The sequence below is a fragment of the Ursus maritimus genome, unplaced genomic scaffold, assembly GCF_017311325.1.
Source record: "Ursus maritimus isolate PB19 unplaced genomic scaffold, ASM1731132v1 scaffold_17, whole genome shotgun sequence".
NCBI classification, from domain to species: domain Eukaryota; kingdom Metazoa; phylum Chordata; class Mammalia; order Carnivora; family Ursidae; genus Ursus; species Ursus maritimus.
In genome coordinates this window covers 49,848,198-49,864,978 of record NW_024424119.1, presented here as the reverse complement: position 1 = coordinate 49,864,978, position 16,781 = coordinate 49,848,198, and the positions used below count along the sequence as shown (strand labels likewise).

Here is a 16,781-nt window from a genome sequence, read left to right as displayed (position 1 = left end):
CGTATTTTCGCAATAAAAGAAATGTGTTGGGGGACCCTGGGTGGCTCAGTCAGTTGAGCGACCAACTCTTGGTTCCGGCTCAGGTCGTGATGATCTCAGGGTCGTGCGATGGAGCCTGGCAAAGGGCTCCGTGCTTGGCGGGGAGTCTGCTTCTCTCCCTCTCCCTCGGCCCCTCCCCCTGCACACTCTCTCTCTCTCTCTCTCTAAACTTTCTCTAAAATAAGGAAATATATTGTTTAAATGTGTAAGTGGCACAATGAGGAAGACACACTAGGTTTTAAATATAGTTGATTTCAGTTATCCAGAAAGTCCCTCTTCTCCCAAGCCAGGTAAGTGAGGTGTTGTGTGATGGGCCTGTTTCCTCAAATGAAGGGGTGTGGTGAGGGTTCTCAACAATGATTGCCCCATGGACCCATGTCCCTTCCCAACCCCCAGGACCAATGCCTATGAGGTAAATGGTCCAAGGACAGAAACTTCTTCCCTTTTCCCCAGTGCCCGGACAAGTGCCTGGCATCTAGTGTGCACTCAGTAAATGTGAGATGAATGAAGGAATGCACGAAAGAGGGTGTCATTCAGCACAGGGGTGCAGAACAGAACAATTTGGGCCCTATGGGACTAGGACAGTTCAGGCCCCGTCTGGGCCTGGAGGTTGGACAGGGACATCCCTGGCTGTGTGGGAAGGCCTGGCCTTCAGACAAAACCCCTGCCCTCTGCCCTGCCCTATCCTGGCCTTACTATCCACTTGGCCCAACCTGTAACCACTAGAGGCAACCACCTGGCCCTGGAGGCAGTCTCGGCCCCTCAACTTTCCCAGGTAATCAATGGAAGTATCAGCAGCCCCCACCAGGTGGTGACATTCAGAGCAGCCAGTGTGGAATGCACATGGGAGGTGTTCAGTCAGCTCACCTGCTTGCCTTCCAGTCCCTTCTTCCTCTCTTCACCTTCTGGAAGAGTGAAAAGATCAAGCCAAAGCAGCAGAGCCACCTGGTCAAGTCATCTATGCCCCTGCCTCCGCTTCAGGCCAACCTGACTCCACTCCCATGTCTGGGCCAGGCCGGACCCCGCCAGGCCAGGCCCCAGGGAGGTAGCCATCCAAGGGGAGAGAGGCCAGGCTGCAGGCCTGGTGGGGGAGCCGCCCATAAATCAGGCCCCACTCCCACCCAGTCACTAACAAGCGGGGCTGCCTAACCGCCTACATGGGGTCCCTGCCTCTGGGCTCCCACAGCGGCCTGGAACAGCCAGCTGGCCAAGGCCTCCAGAGTGCCTTGGCCTCCACCCCCACCGCGGCCCCCAGATAGATAGGGGTATTTTTTTTTTCTTTTAGGAGAAGAAAAAAAATAGACCTAAATGAAGAGAAACACCAACAAAGAAGGAGAGAGGCCTGCAGAGTCACGTGGGGGCAGAGACCAATTGGGCCTCCGGTGCCCCCCCCCCAGGGCGGGGAGGAGGAGGACGGACGGACAGGGCCAGCCTACTGTCCGCCTGCCGCCCGCCGTGGCGTGAAGGAGTTCCTGTGTGCCCACGGTCACCACTGCCCCACCTGGGCTGTCGGAGCCTTCCCTCGGACCCCTGGTGCCCACTGTGCACCCTCACCCGGCGTGAGAGCTCTCCTTCCGCTCCGTAAGTGAGGGCCTGGGCCCAGGCCTCTAATGGCCAGCCTCCCTCCTCAGTGCCTCCCTGCGGCCTGGGCCGGCCACTGCCTCCTCGGCTGAGTGACTGGTGCCCGCTGCTCTGGGCAGGGAAGGGGCCAGAGACTGCCCCAGACCTGCCCTCCCATCATGCTACCCCCTCTTCTTCCCTGGGCAGCTGATGGGAGGAGCTAGGCCTATGGGGACAGGCCCCATGAGCGTCTGTGGTGTCCCGCTGTCTACTGGTGGCCTAGTGTTCACAGGGCTGTGTCGGCCCAAGCCTAGCAGTCCGTGAATGTGTCCACTGTCCCTGGGCCTGTCTTTGGATCTCTGGGTCTCCCTGCCTGCGTGTCTGTGTTGTCTCCATGGATTTGTATGGATTTGTATGGATTTGTGTGTCTGTCTCCAACTTCCTTCTGTCAGTCCTCGTTCCGTGGCTGGTCCAGATCAATGCTTCCTTTCCTGGGTATGTGGGTAAGGGTGGGGGCAATGGAGCCTGGGTCAGCCTCAGAGCTCTGAACCTGGGATAGTGTAGCCTCTGGAGAAAAAGGGGGTAGAGGTGAAGGGAGAGGGGGAGAACTGGCTCTGGGCCCAACCCCCTAGGCCACCTGGGTCCCCAATCCGGACTTGTGCTTACATTGCCTGAGTCTTCCTCAGCGATGTCCAGGAGACCCCAGCCCTCCCCCTCAATTCCCTACAGAGGTGGTGCCGGTCCAGTTTTCTACTTTCGGAGCCCCCCCACCCCCATGGAGAGCTATTCACCGGCGCTAGTCCCCACCTCCAGCTCCTGCCAACGCTAGTGTTTCTCAGGGGTCCGATGCCGGGAGTCTGCAGCTAATCTCAGGCTCGGCTCTCTCTCCTTTCTCACCAAGATTCGACCGTGGCATCTCACGAAAACTGCAGAAATCCTTGCGTAGGGCCGACCTTTTTCATTTTCCATGCGGAGAAACTGAGGCTCAGAGAAGCGAAGTGACCTGGCCGGGCTTGCACAGCAAGTTGGCTGCCTATTCTGCCCTCTCTTCCGCGTGGTGAAAGATAGGCGGAATGGTCTGCGCGGGGTCTCCAGCCTTGGCTCGCAGGACCGAGGTGCCAGCTCCAGCCCAAGCCGGGTGGCGGGGGAGGCTCGGGTCGGGGGAGGCTCTGGTCGGGGGCCCAGACGAAGTCGGCCGAGGCCAAGGGCCAGAGCCTTCAGATCGGGCACGTCGCTGCGGGTGCCTAACTGTGGTTTTTTCCCCCGGCTTGAAGATCGCGGCTTTTCGGCCTTGCTGATCTCAATACTCTTCTCCGCGGAGGGGGCGGGGCAAGACGAGAGCAGGCCCCTTTCTCTGGTCTCAATTTTTTCATCTGAAAAATGAGTGACCGGGTAGCCTTTCCCAACCCAGAGCAATTGCTTAGCTTAGCCTAGCCCAGCTCTGGACCCCTTTGTCCCCGGGATGCCGGCCGTTCCCTTCCCCCTCCCCCAACTCCGGGTAAGGGCTCACAACCCGAAGGGGTAAGGGGACACTCTGTTCTCCTAGCTCCCGCGCCCTCGGTGGCTTCAGGTTCTCGCCAGACCTCGGAGGAGTCCCATTTCCGGCCGAGCAAACTGAGGCCTATGGTGGAGAAAGGGTTTGCCCCAGGTCTCCCAGCTGGGTACTGCTGATGGCTTCCGCAGTGCTAAGGCATGCGTTTTGCCCACGCCTCTTCGGTTCATCCGCATGCCCACTCTTAAGGAAGTCCAGTCATCATTACCACTTCGCAGATAAGCAAACTGAGGACGTGTGTGTGTGTGTGTGTGTGTGTGTGTGTGTGTGTGTGTGTGTGTGTGTAGATTTGCTTGTCCCCAGTGAGGAAATATGGCAGGGCCAGGACACGAACCTGGTTTCTAGCCTTGAACCGGTGCCTTGACCATGGACCCGCACGTTTGCCCTTACCCACTTCCACGCTGCAAAACCACCAGCGCCCCCAGTGTGGCCCTTGCCACGACTAAACTGGATTAGCAAACAGGGGCTCACCTCCTGGGTGGCTCGAGGCTCCCAGGAGCCCAGCACCTGCCCAGATTCCGAGGCGCCCGGGCTGGGAATGGGGGGCCAGGAGGGTGGGGGTAAAGGCGCTAGCCAGGCTAGATGGCGGGGGAGGGCGCGGGCCGGGCCTCCGCCCCCGGATACCGCACGCGCTGATATAGAGGGGCCGGCGCCTGGCCCCTGCCAGGCGGGTTCGCGCAGCGCGCATTGGCGGCGGAGGGGCCCGGGTCCCAGGTGCGCCTCGGTGCGGCCCTGGAGGCGGCGGGGGATGGGGAGGCTGGGGGGCGCTCCGAGGCCCCGCGCCCCCGCCTCCCCGCCCCCGGCCCGATCGGCCGTCATCGCGGGCAGGCGGCGCTGCGCCCGGGTGCGGCTCATCGCCGGCGGCGGCGCGACCGGGAGGTGCGGGGCTCCTCGCGGGCGGGACGCGGGGCGCTGCTGCTCTCAGGAGCCGCCAGGTGGGCGCCAGGCGGGCCACGGCCGCCGTCGCGCCCCTTCTCGCTTCCTGGGCCCCGGCTCTGCGCGCTTCCCTCCTGGGGACTTCGACTCTCCGCCCGAGGTCGCTCCCCCGCCTCGGGCTCGGCCCCCCGGAGCCCGCGGGGTCTCCGCCCGAGGTCTCTGCGCCTCACGCCCGGCCTGCGACTGCACACCCGGCGTCTCCGCTGCGCCCTCCCTCCGCCCGACGTCTCAGACGGTCTTGGTGGCACGGGCTGCGCCTCCCGTTGCCGTCGCTGCCGCGGGCTTTGTCTCTCCCAGCCCGGGGGCCCCGGCGGCTCGGCGGCTCGGCGCTTTCGGGCTCTCGGTCCCGGGCGCCGTCGTTCTCCGCCTGTCTCGGCGCGAGCTCCTGGCGGGGTCCGACCCTGCGGGGCCACGCCTCGGAGCTCGGGCTCCCGGGTCCGGCCGCTCTCCGCGCGTCCTCCGGGACCCGGCCCCCGCGCTGGGCGCCTCCGTCTCTCCAGGTTTTCCCTCAGTGTCTCTGTCCCCCCTCTCGGGCTTCTTCTTTCCCCGGTTGCTCTCGCCTCTCCGTGTCTCGGGCTGTCTCTCGTCTACCGCTGTGTCTCTGGCTCTGCGTCTGCTTTTCTCCGGTTTTCTCTTGGGCCTCTGTCTCTCGGTGTCTCTGATCTCTCCTTCGTTCTCCATCTCCCTGTCTCGCTGTCTGTCTCGTCTGCCCCGGGTTTTCTCTGCCCGGCATCAGTGTGTCTCTGTCAGTCTCGGATTTTCGTTGTCTCTGGCGCCCCAGGGCACTCGCTCCGTTGGGCAGCGTCGGGCGGTAGCTCTCGCTCTCTCTCTGTCCATCTCTCTGTCTCCCCCAGACTCTGTCTCTGTCTCCTTCGTCCCCGGTCGATCCCCAGAACACTCAAGACCCCACTCTGGCCGGGGTCGCCCGGGTCTCCCCCGCGGCAGAGCCCATCTCGTTTTCTCAGAATCGGGGTTTTGTTCTCAGACGAACGAATCCGGAGCGCAGCGCACCGAACCGAGGGTGCCGGATCGGGCGCGACGCAGACCAGGCCGGAGGAGTCCCCGGGAGGGGCGGGGGGCGCGCGGGGCACGAGCGGCGGGACAGGGTCGGTAAAGGCCGAGGCGCGGGACGCACCTGCAAGATCCCCGTGCGGGCTGCTCAGGGCGCTCCAGTGCGCGGCCAAGCCCGGGCGCGGTGATGGGGGGCCCCGCCGTGGGGGCGCCCACCCCGCCGGCCCCAGGTCTGCCAGTCGCGTCCCGCCCGCGGTGACCCTCTCCTCCCTCCGCAGGCGGACGCCGCGGGCATGGACTATTCGTACGACGAGGACCTGGATGAGCTGTGCCCCGTGTGTGGGGACAAGGTGTCCGGCTACCACTACGGGCTGCTCACATGCGAAAGCTGCAAGGTGAGCGGGCGGCGGGCGGCGGGCCGGCGGACCGGCCGGGCTGTAGGCGCGCGGAGGGCGGGCGAGCGGCTGCGACGCGGGGACAAGCCCTGTCGGGCGGGCCGGGGAGAGGGACACGGGGCCTGGCCGCCTCCCGCGCTGACTCCGCTCTCCCCTAGGGCTTCTTCAAGCGCACGGTGCAGAACAACAAGCACTACACGTGCACCGAGAGCCAGAGCTGCAAGATCGACAAGACGCAGCGCAAGCGCTGTCCCTTCTGCCGCTTCCAGAAGTGCCTGACGGTGGGGATGCGCCTGGAAGGTGGGCGCGCCGCGCTGCGGCCTCCGACCGCTGACCTCTGGCAGCGCGGGTAGGGGGTGCGGGAGGTAGAAGGGGTGAGAGGAGGGAACCCGTGGCCTGCTTGAAGTTTCTGGAGCCCGCCTTTCGCCACTAGCCTGACGTGTCGGCCGGCCCTCTGCGGGGGAGGGGTGGCTCTGTGTGGTGCGGGGACGTGTGCAGGCTCAACGGGCTTGAGTCCAGAGGTATCTGAAAGTGAACAGGGGCGAGAGGATCCTCTCTCCAGCCTCCGAGAGGGTGTGCAGCACCCGGCAGGGCCCCGCAGACCTCCTCCCTCTGCAAGGTGACCTGCGACACCCCCACTGATGCCCAACATCCCCTGGAGCCTTTAGTACCGTTACCAGACAGAGTTCAAGTCCCAGTGCCACCATGTACAGGCTGATTGACCTTGGGCAACTTCCTTAACCTCTCTGAGCTGCAGATTCCCCATCTGAAGAGTGGACCTAACGGTAGTGTCTTCCTCCTTGAGTCAGTGTGAGGGAATTTCATGAAACGCTAGCACACAGTAACTGCTATTATTATTATCATTATCATCATTATCATTATTTATGTTATTATCTGTCCCTCATCACAGCCTTCATTCATCCAGCCCACCCATCTGTCTGTCCATCCAAAAGTTCACCAGGTTGTTCACGTAGTGGGTGAAAGTCCTTCCACCATGTTCTGGGGGGGCCCTTGAGAGGGTGAGGGAAGGGAATACAATTGGTCCCAGAGGACCCAGGCCCAACCCTGCCTTCCCACCCCCATCCTCCCACCTCTCAGTCCAGAGGGGAGGACAAACATTTCAGCAGGAAAGCCTCAAACTTTCTGAGGGTGGACAGTCATAGGCTTCCACCCCACTGGCCCCAGCCAGGCTGTGCGCCGAGCAGGCAGCTGTTGGCTAAAGTTTTTAAACAATGTAGAAGGCCCCTAGTGGCTCTGGGAGCAGCTCAGCACAAGTCCTGCCACCTAGAGGAAGGACTCCTAGATGAGAGGGGGATGTCCCCATATCCCCAGCTCCGGTCCCTGGGGCCAGGGGAGCTCACTGTTGCCAGTAGCAGCAACACTCCGGTGAAGTGGAGGGAGCAGAGCAGGGTTCTTGACCCCTACGGCAGGAACACTGGCCGAATGGACCTCCAAGACCCCTCCACTCCTGGGCACCAGCCTCTCCCTCCTGCTCTCTCCCTTCTCCTGGAGCTCAGGGTGGGGTCCTGTCTGAGCAGGGGCTGGGGCCACACTGCAGCTGCAGAGGCACACCTGTTGGCTCCGGCTGGTGACACATTCTTGGCCAGGCGGAGGGACATCTGGTCAGCCAGGGAGGTCCCTTCTCCCAGCATGGAACCCTGGCCAGCCCTAAGCTCAGCTTCATATTTGAAGGCAATGGGGGAAGCCAGAGTCATTTTGCAGTAGGGGTTCGACAGAGTCAGGCAGTCAGTCAAGAAGCAGCTGGACACAGGGGACTGGACTGGATGCTGTGAGTAAGGCCGGCGAGGGCCTACTTCCTGCCACCATCTCCCTGCTCGGCCTTGTACTAGGCACCTGAACCCGTTGCTGAGTCCCCAGAAACTCTCAGCCTGGGTCACATGGCATGATACCACTCAGCAGGATGAGAGTGGACAAGAGGCAGGACATCTGGGGCAAGGACAGCGGATTCTGCCTAGATGAATCCAGGAATACTTCTGCGGGTGGTGACCCTAGGGCTGAGTGTTTGGCAGGCATGAGAAAAGGAAAGGGTTTGAGGCAGAAAGAGTAGCAAAGGCAAGGTGGAGGAAGAAGGAGACGTGCCAAACAGAGGAGTGGAGAGATAAGGTGGAGTGGAAAGAACATGGGGTCTTGTAAGGGGTGATCTGGGAGGGTAAACGGGGCCTTGAATGCCAGGCTAAGGAGATTGACTTCATCGGTGGGCAGGGGGAGCCATGAAAAGGTACTGAGTGGGGGAAGTGACACAGTTTGGGAAAGATCCGTGAGTGTGGCATTATGGCAGGTGGCTTGGACAGGCTGAGGCTGACGCTCTGCTCCTGCCCGCAGCTGTGCGTGCTGACCGAATGCGGGGTGGCCGGAACAAGTTTGGGCCCATGTACAAACGAGACCGTGCCCTGAAGCAGCAGAAGAAGGCACAGATTCGAGCCAACGGCTTCAAGCTGGAGACAGGCCCCCCAATGGGGGTGCCGCCCCCACCCCCTCCGCCGCCGGACTACATGCTGCCCCCTGGCCTGCATGCGCCTGAGCCCAAGGGCCTGGCCTCTGGTCCACCTGCTGGGCCACTGGGCGACTTTGGGGCTCCAGCACTGCCCATGGCCGTGCCCAGTGCCCACGGGCCCCTGGCCGGCTACCTCTATCCCACCTTCCCTGGCCGTGCCATCAAGTCCGAGTACCCAGAGCCCTATGCCAGTCCCCCGCAGCCTGGGCCACCCTATGGCTACCCAGAGCCCTTCTCCGGAGGGCCTGGTGTGCCCGAGCTCATCCTGCAGCTGCTGCAGCTGGAGCCGGACGAAGACCAGGTGCGGGCGCGCATTGTGGGCTGCCTGCAGGAGCCAGCCAAAGGCCGCCCTGACCAGCCCGCGCCCTTCAGCCTCCTGTGCCGGATGGCCGACCAGACCTTCATCTCCATCGTGGACTGGGCACGCAGGTGCATGGTCTTCAAGGAGCTGGAGGTGAGTCCCTCCTCCCGCCTGGCTGGCCGCTGGGTCTGTGGTGTCCTCTTGCTCCCAAGCCTCAGTCCCAGTTAACCCCTGGATGGAGCTGTCCTGCCCACTGGCCTCAGGCAGTATCTGGGCACAGGGAGGCCTCTCTGGAGACACTGAGGAGCGTTTCTGGTCCATCACAGCCTTCCTTGTCCCTTGCCCCCTCTCCTTTACCCCTCCTGCTCTCTTTTCTTCTCTGTTTCTTGAGTCTCTGTTTGTCACAGACTCTGCCTCTGTCTCTTTCTGGTCCTTCTCTCCCTGGTGTGCTGTCTCCCTGCATCTCTGTTTCTCCAGCCCTTCAGGTCTCTGTTCCTTTATTATCTGGTCAGGGTCTCTGTAGGCATTTATATCTCTTCCTCTGAGACCCTGAGCATCCCCCCACAAAGGACTAGCTGAGTCTGTTGGAAGCTGTCTCTGGCTGCCCCAGCCCCATGTCAAGAAGAGGACACAACCGATCCTGTCCTCCCATTTGGAGAGGCCACCAATCCCTGCCAGCCTCAAATGTCAGAGGTGGGGGTCTTAGCATCTCAGAGTTTGGAGTGCTTGTGGACATTCTCCTTCCCTGCTAAGGTGGAAGGTCCTGCTGTCCCTGGATCTCTTGTGCATGATGGTTGATCTCGTGTGTCTGTGTGTGCCATGGGGGCTAAGTGGGGGACTCTGGGGCCTGTCACTGACCTTCCCAAAGGAGCCAGTCTTCCTTTTTTGCAAGGCTTCCCTTCCCCTGGATTGAAGTACCTGCAGCTAAAGCAAGCAAGAAACCAGCAGGAGAAACTGAGGTCAGATAGGGAAGAACTTCCCAGTCCTCCTGCCTGGTGGATTGAAGGCCCAAGGCCTGGGAGCTGCCTCTCTGGTGCCCTGGCTCCCTGTGAACAGGGTGCTCTGCCAACCTCTGAGGCCCCTTGAGCGCAGGCAAGGCCCAGCCCTCCTTGTTGGCCTGGGCACAGGCCGTCTCTAGTCCAGGCCGATCGGTGTTTGGCTTTCCCCGGCCGGCCTCCCTGGCTGTTCCAGGGCTGGATGTAAACAGCAGGGCCCGCTGCCCTCCCTGCTGGGGCCCCTGCAGCCTTGAGCAGCATTGTCAGTGCTGACGCCTGGGCTTCCTCCAGGGGCGTGTGGCCGGATGGGCCGGGGGCACTGCCTGCCTAGGCTGGGCATAGGGCGGGATTAGATAGGAGGTGGGTGCTGTGAGCCTGTGAGGCATCATGGGGCTGGGGGCCTGGGTTACCCTGGGAGTCAAGAATTGGTGGTGATGATTCCTGCTTCGACGATGGAGGGTCTGTGGATGTGCCCTGTATCTGTTGCAGGGTGGGACTTCTCACCCTTGCCCCTTCTCTAGGCCAACCTCATGGATGGGACGAGAGGCAGGGCCTTGAACAGACATTCCCATCTGCCTTTCACTCCCGGCTGGAGGCCCTGGTTGGGGATGAGGATCCCAGGACCCTTGGGTTGGTTGCTAGCTTCCCCTCCAGACTTCCCATGAGCCCCCTGTGCAGAGGGGAGGAGGAGCAGAGCATTCCTGGCTTTCCAGAACCCTAGATCCAGGGGCAGGGCACTTCCTCTGGCCGCCTTCCTAGTCTCTTGGGGTTTTTCACGCAGGATGGGAAGGGCTTTTGTCCCAGCTTTGCTGAGTGTTTTTTCCTGCTTCTGGCTTCTCTGTGGTCCAAACCTTCCTGCTTCCCCTTCCCAGAATCTCTGCATCGAACCCAGGAGTATGAACCATGGTCACCATCCTCTGTAAAGGAGTCTTGCAGATAAGTACCAGCCCAGCCCTTGGAGGGCTTCCTCATCAGCCATGTGGGACTTCTTTCCTACTGGTCTGGTGAGCCCTGGCTGGTGTCTGTTTGCAAAGGCAGAGGTGGGGAAGTAGAAAAGTGGGAGTAGTGCTGAGTGACCCTGTTCTCCCTCTTGGGTGACCATTCACAGCCCCCCCCCCACCTCTAGGCAGAATACATCTTAGGAGACAGAAGTGGGGAGCTCTCTAGCTCTGAAAGTGGGGCACTTGGGCTGGGCAGAGCAGGCTATTGGAGGAGACAGACAGGTACACAGATGATGCCAACGCAGGCCGCCCGGCACTCTGGGAGCAAGGGAAGGGGGCCAGTGGGGCCTAGCAGCCGTGCGAATGGCTCTATCTAAGGAAATCAGGGGTTTCTTTGATCTCTGCCTTTCCAGAAAGCTGTCTGAGAAGGTTAAGGACATTCCAGGAAGGGGGAATGGCATAGGGAAAGGCCTAGAAATGTGAAAAGGTGTCTGTGTCCAGAGAGGTTGGCAGGGTCAGAAGCGGAGCTTAGACCAGGAGCTAGGGCTGGCAGGGGGGCCCCACATCCTGGGGCAGGGAGGGCTCTTACCACAGAGCCTGAGCTCTTCCTAGAGGCCGTACAGCCCTCTATGATGCTGATGACATCTCGTGGCCCAGGGGAGGACCTGGGGTCTTTGCTGAGCTGCCGGGGATGCGGCGAGCCTGGATGCCCTCTTGGGCTTTTCCTCCTCCATTCTCTCTCCAGGCTTAGATGTCCCTCTGTCTCTGTTTTTTATCTCACACAATTGTGGGGTGTTGAGCTGACAGTGGCAGAGAAGTTAAGAACAAAGACCAGGATCAGAGAAGCCTGTGTCCTAGTTCCAGCTCCGTCAGCCCTGCCACTTACCACGGGCGTGACTGTGGGCAAGTCACTACTTTTCCGGGCCACAGTTTCCTTATCTATAAAATAAGGAGAGTTGAAACAACATCTACTTCATGGGTTGTTGCAAGGATTTAGCGAGCCAGGACAGGTCAAGTATTCTGCACGGGGCCCAGCACACAGGAGAGTTTGGTAACCTGCAGTGGTTGCTCCCTTCCTTCCTGTCCCCTCTCCTGCTGCCCCCCGTAATCCGTACTTGCAGGAGGTACTCTGGCCTGGCCGGGAGGAGTGGGGAAGCAGAGGCTGTACCCATGCTCCTCCGGACACTAGCGTTCCGGGAGAAGATGTGCGGCCACCTTGCCCTGGGCTTGGAAAGCGACTCTGCAGCAGCAAGCTGGCAGAAACACCTGTCCCTGCTGCTCTGCTCGGCGGAGGGCAGCGTGTCGGCCCAGGCAGTCAGCCTCTCTGGACAGTTCCCAGGAAGGGCGGGCCGGGAGGACGCCTGATAGGCATCAGTGAGGGGGAGGTGAGGGCCGAGAGTGCCTAATGACCCATCTTGATATCACTTCACCCTCAACATACAGCTCGGAGGCCCCCGATTGGCAACAGATTGAACTGCTCAGATATATGGTTTCATTTAAACAGCAGTAACTCTGTCAGTCCCGGGCTGACAAACGGTGGCCTGCCGACCACTCGGCTGGGAGAGCGCCACGGCCGGCCCGTGGCATGTCAGCCACTGGAGAATTACAGAGCCCGCTGGCCTTCGGCTGCCAGACGGATCAGACCCCAGGGGGCTCCGGAGGGGGCCCTGCTGGGAGGGAGGTCAGCTCGGCACCCATAAATACCCCTTCTCCGGGGCAGGCTGCAAAGTGTCAAGGCTCCGGGAAGATTTATGGCAAACCGGCAGGAGGGGTGGGCGGCTGGTGGGCTGAGCAGACAGGCCAGGCTGGCGAGGGACCCCAGGGCCAGGACGGCAAATGTCCTTGTTCCCCGGGTGCCAGGGAGGTCTGAGGGCAGAGGAGGAACCTTTGCTTAGGGAGAAAGCTAAGGAAGGTGAAAACCACCCTCTTTGGTTAAGTGAGCCTCTTAGCCACCTGCTTTCCTGTGGAGAGGGCTGGCAGCTAGGGCCTTCTGGTTTTCTTTGAAATAAAAAGATGTGTGTGTGTGTGTGTGTGTGTGTGTGTGTGTGTGTGTGTGTGTGCGCGCGCGTGCACGCTCATCTGTGAGGGCAGCGTTTTGGAGTTTGGTGTCTTTATGTGTCCATCTGTCCATCTAGAGGAAGAGCGAGTGAAAAGTCCGTTTGGCTGGGGATAGATGGGAACCTCAGCTGGGGCAGCATCTGCAGGAAGCCCACCACGGGTGCACAGAGCCCTTCACAACGGACACCCCTGTGCTCATATGTCTTCTCCAACCAAAAGAGGGAGGATTTATTTTTCCAATTTCTCAGAACAGAAAATCAGGGCAGAGGAGGATATGTGGCTGAGTGGGGACTCAAACAGAGGGCACAGGGCACCAGGGCTTTGCCAATATTGCATCGCTCTGCCCTGCCGCCCCTATCAGCCCCGTGGGCAGGGCAGCCCCCACTCCTGGGGTCTGAGGTCTGGGTACAGAGTCTGCTCCCAGGGCTTGGCCCGCCAGGTCACTGTGACCCCTCTTGCTTTCTGCACGAAGCTCAGCCTGCTTATCTCCTAATTCTCCCTCTTATCTCTCACTCTTCCACCTCCCCACCCCCCTGTTCCTTCAAGCCAGGCCCAAGGGCCCCGATGGGGGGTGGGCAGAGCCCAGCCCCGCACGTCCACCCTCCCTCCCTCTCTGCTTCCATCTGGGTCGCCCCGGGTAGGCCACTGACTCCCGGCAGGCACCTTCTACTCAGGCCTCGGGACTTCCTGGGGACCTCCAGCAACCTGGCCCCTTCAGGGACCTCTGGTTACCTTAGGCAAGCCTCTGTCTCCTCATCTGTAACATGGGCAGAATGTTGATAGGACAGGGGTGAGGAGGCTGAGGCGGGCGTGCTGAGAGTGGGCCCCATCACAGGTGCTCCCAAGCCTTGCCTCCATCCTCGGAAACTGGTGGGGAGGCCGCCTGCCCGTGGTTCTTTGGGGATTGGCCACTTTCTGAGGAGCGGTAGGAGAGAGGTCCCTGTGATTCAGCCTTGCCTGGGCCTTAATCTCTCCTGGTCCCTCCAATCCAGGGCTGGCTGCGGCTGAGCTATGGGCCCCAGTTGGGTTTTTTGCTTTGACAGTAGCGGGGCTCTAGAAGCACCTTCTGCCAGGAGAGAAAGGGAGAGGTGTACGGGTTCTTGACACAGAGATGAGGTGAGCAAGGGAAGACGGGGGCTGGTGACCCAGAGCAGGACAGAGACAGGCCCTCCCTCTTGTTCCCAGCCACGTGGGCCGTGGCCTGAAGGAAGCCTGTGTGTCCAGCCGCTCACTCGCTCTCTGTACACTTGTTCTCACCCTCCCTCGGCCCGAGGATGGGCCCCAGGCTGACCCCAGGGGAGGCGGGAACAGAGGGGAGGACGCTTCTACCCCCAAGAAGAGAGAGCTAGTCATTGGGCATTGCCAGTTCCCCTGAGGCTGGGGGCTGCCTGGATCTCTCTGGCCCCTGAGTTGGGGGTACATCCTCTGTGCTCCCTGTGTCTGTCTTGGGAGCACATATCTGTTCATTGGTTGCTCATTCGCCCCTCCTCCAGAAGCCCAGAGATGAGCTGGACACCAGCCCTGCCTTCCCAGACCCCAAAGGTATTGGGGGAGACAGAGGCATGAATTGGTGCCAACAGATGTGGCAGGTGCCACATCCAGGGGATGGTGAGGGCACCGTGGAAGGAGGAGGGATTGGGGAGAGCTGCACGGGGGACATAGCGAGGGTGCCATGAACCCCTGGGTGGCTGGGTACTCTTCCATCTCTGACAGTTTAGAGCGTGGATCTGGAACCAGACGGAGCAGGGTGACCTGGGGCAAGTTACTTGACTTCTTGGGGTGTCTTCTCTCCATAGACTGGGGATAACAATGGTCCCAGCCTCCTGGGGTCATGGAGCTGCAGCACAGTGACCAGTAGCTGTCATAGTTTGCATGCATCACGGGGCAAGGCCCGGGAAGGTGCCCGGGAAGTACTTGCTGTGCGGATGGCGTCAGCGAATGAGCCTCCGGTGCTGGGAGGGACTGGCGTCAGCATGCTGTCTCCCTCAGCTGACCTGCAGTGCCCCGGGCAGTTCTGAACTCCCAAGAGAGCATAGTATCTGTCACTGTAGAGGCTTGTGGACTGAAGGCCAGCCGTGGCTCTGGACCGGCCCTACCTCTTTATGATAGCAGGAGAGTCCCTGTCCTTCTTTGGGTGGCAGATTTTCATCTAAACAATAGAGGTTTCGGCCAGAGGATCTCTGAGGGCCCTGCTGGCTCTGGCACCCCACGGTCCCCAGTCCCATTCACCACGGGCACGAGTGTCCACGCCTGCCATGCTAGAATGTCGTGACCATCTGGGGCAGAAGGATACCCCCCACGGGGCAGTTCCTGTCCTTGCCCTGGGTGCCCCACTTTGCCCACTTGACAGATGAGAGAATCAAGGCTCAGAAGGCTATAGAACTTGCTGAAGTTCATGCACCTTGTAGGAGCAGAGCTGGGGCCTGAAGCTCGGCCTGTCAGAGTTCTGAGTACCTCTGCTGGCCCTTTGTGTGTGTGTATGTGTGTGTGTGTGTGTGTGCGCACGAGCGATCCCTGCTACACTTTGATGAAGTAAGCAGATAGGCAAAGAGGGCACGGAGAGGGGAAGCAGCTTGCTCAGGTCACGATCCAAGTGACCCTCTGAGTCGTGAGCTGGGAAGGGGTGCTGAGAGGAAGGTCCCCGGCTGTGCCTGGCTGGACCCCAGCCCCACACGTGCCTCTTCCCTCCAGGTGGCCGACCAGATGACGCTGCTGCAGAACTGCTGGAGTGAGCTGCTGGTGTTTGACCACATCTACCGCCAGATCCAGCACGGCAAGGAGGGCAGCATCCTGCTGGTCACCGGGCAGGAGGTGACCAGACCCTAGCGCACCTGATGCCAGGCCCTGAAGTGTGCTTCCAGAATTCTGAGCCCAGAACAGTTCCTAGGCCCTGGGCACCCCAGGGCTGGCCCTGGGCACCCCAATGTCAGCCCTTCCCCTAGGTTCATGCTCCACCTCCCTCTGCCCAACCCTGGCCCTGGCCTTGACAGGTGCCAGCCCCTAGGAAGCAGCTCAGGGCTCTTGGAGGGCTCTTGGAGGAGGTGATGGTGGCCCTGGGTCTTGAAAGAACAAATAGGGGCTGGTCAGGTGGTAAAAGGGGGTGCAGTCCCACCCCCACCACAGCAGAGGGCACAGCATGGACAAAGGTGCACAGGGGAATGTTTAGAACTGCCGAGCTGTCAGAGGCTGCTGGTGTGTGGGTGCTAGTATGGGGTTTGGGGGGCCAGGAGCCCTGTGAGGTGAGAGGTAAGGCTGGGGGCAGGCCCTAAATCCTGAGTGAATGAAATGGGCGAAGGAATTTGGGACCCCCGCCCCACCCCGAGCAGGGAATTAGAGGCCCTAGGATAGGAGCGGGGAACTCCTGAGATCAAGCAGGGAGCAACAGGAGAGTTTTAAGTGAAGAAGGGCTCATCCAGGTTGTATCTGAGGAAACACACGGAGGGGACGAGATGGGGGGTGAAGAAGTCGAGGCCATTGTGGAATGCTGGGGACCTGGGAGGGGGCAGTTCAAGGAGGAAGATCCCCAACTGGTAGGAGGACGTGTGGGAGAAATGGAGGGAGGGAGGGAGAGAAAGAATAGAGGCTGATGCCAGGGTCTAGGCTGTGGAGGGAACACCACACCCGAGGGGGAGACAGGAGGAAGAGCCGTTGACAGGCACTCTGGGGGTGGGGGTTGGAGGCTGAGGCCCTGCTCCCCATCCCCTATCTCTAACCCAGGCCCTTGGTCCTCCTGCTCCGTTCTTGCCCTGGGTGTCTCAGGGCATCTAGGGCCAGGGAGTGCTGGTCCCAAGGGTGGGACTTGGAGGCCACCTGTGAATGCAGATGGGGGAGTGTGAGGTATGAACGTGTTTGTATGTTTGTGTTGGCCTATGTCAACATGCAGGCCGAAGTCTCTGAGGCCATATCTCCACACACGTAAGCATGTGGTTGTTGAAATCTGCCTGTCACCATGTGTGGGAACGCATACATGGGTGCATGACCATAAAAGGGTGTGTGTGTGTGTTCACATCATGAAACGGGTGCAGCGCCCTGTGAGGGTGTCTGTGAGTGTGTGTGAATGGGAGCTGAGGTGTGACCACATCCCCAGTCCGAGTGGCCACGTGTAGGCGTGTGGGGCCCTGGGCACTCACGTGGCCGTGTCCACGTGGATCCAGGCCGACCAGCCCCGGCCCTGTCCCACACCCAGCACAACGTGGTGTTTGCTGCCAATGCCACACAAAACACAAAAGCTGCTTGTACCACGGGGCCTGGCAGCAGCTCTTTGTGTGAGAAGGACCCTTCAGCTCTCCCCCCACACCCGCCTGCCTGGGGTTGGCTCTGAGGCCGCGGGGTGCTCAGCGCTGGGCCCGGCAGCGTGAGGAGCCCTGGGAGCGCGGGGCCCTGGCTGCGGGGCTCGGAGGGTTTCTGGGGACCTGAGGAGAGGCTCTCCCCACCTGGCTCAGCTCCAAGGATGGGCACACCCGACCCCCCCCCCCCCA

The 16,781-nt window shown here is 61.0% G+C and overlaps 1 protein-coding gene across 1 annotated transcript in view; it reads left to right on the top strand.

Annotated features, from left to right (window-relative positions):
* The first annotated feature begins 5,391 nt into the window (after window positions 1-5,391).
* NR5A1 (nuclear receptor subfamily 5 group A member 1) overlaps window positions 5,392-16,781 on the top strand; it is a 20,438-nt gene continuing 9,048 nt past the window's right edge. The window contains exons 1-4 of the mRNA XM_040631868.1: window positions 5,392-5,493; window positions 5,652-5,793; window positions 7,837-8,462; window positions 14,995-15,114. Of these exons, the coding sequence (XP_040487802.1) occupies window positions 5,392-5,493; window positions 5,652-5,793; window positions 7,837-8,462; window positions 14,995-15,114 (990 nt within the window). The remainder of the gene's footprint in view (window positions 5,494-5,651; window positions 5,794-7,836; window positions 8,463-14,994; window positions 15,115-16,781) is intronic.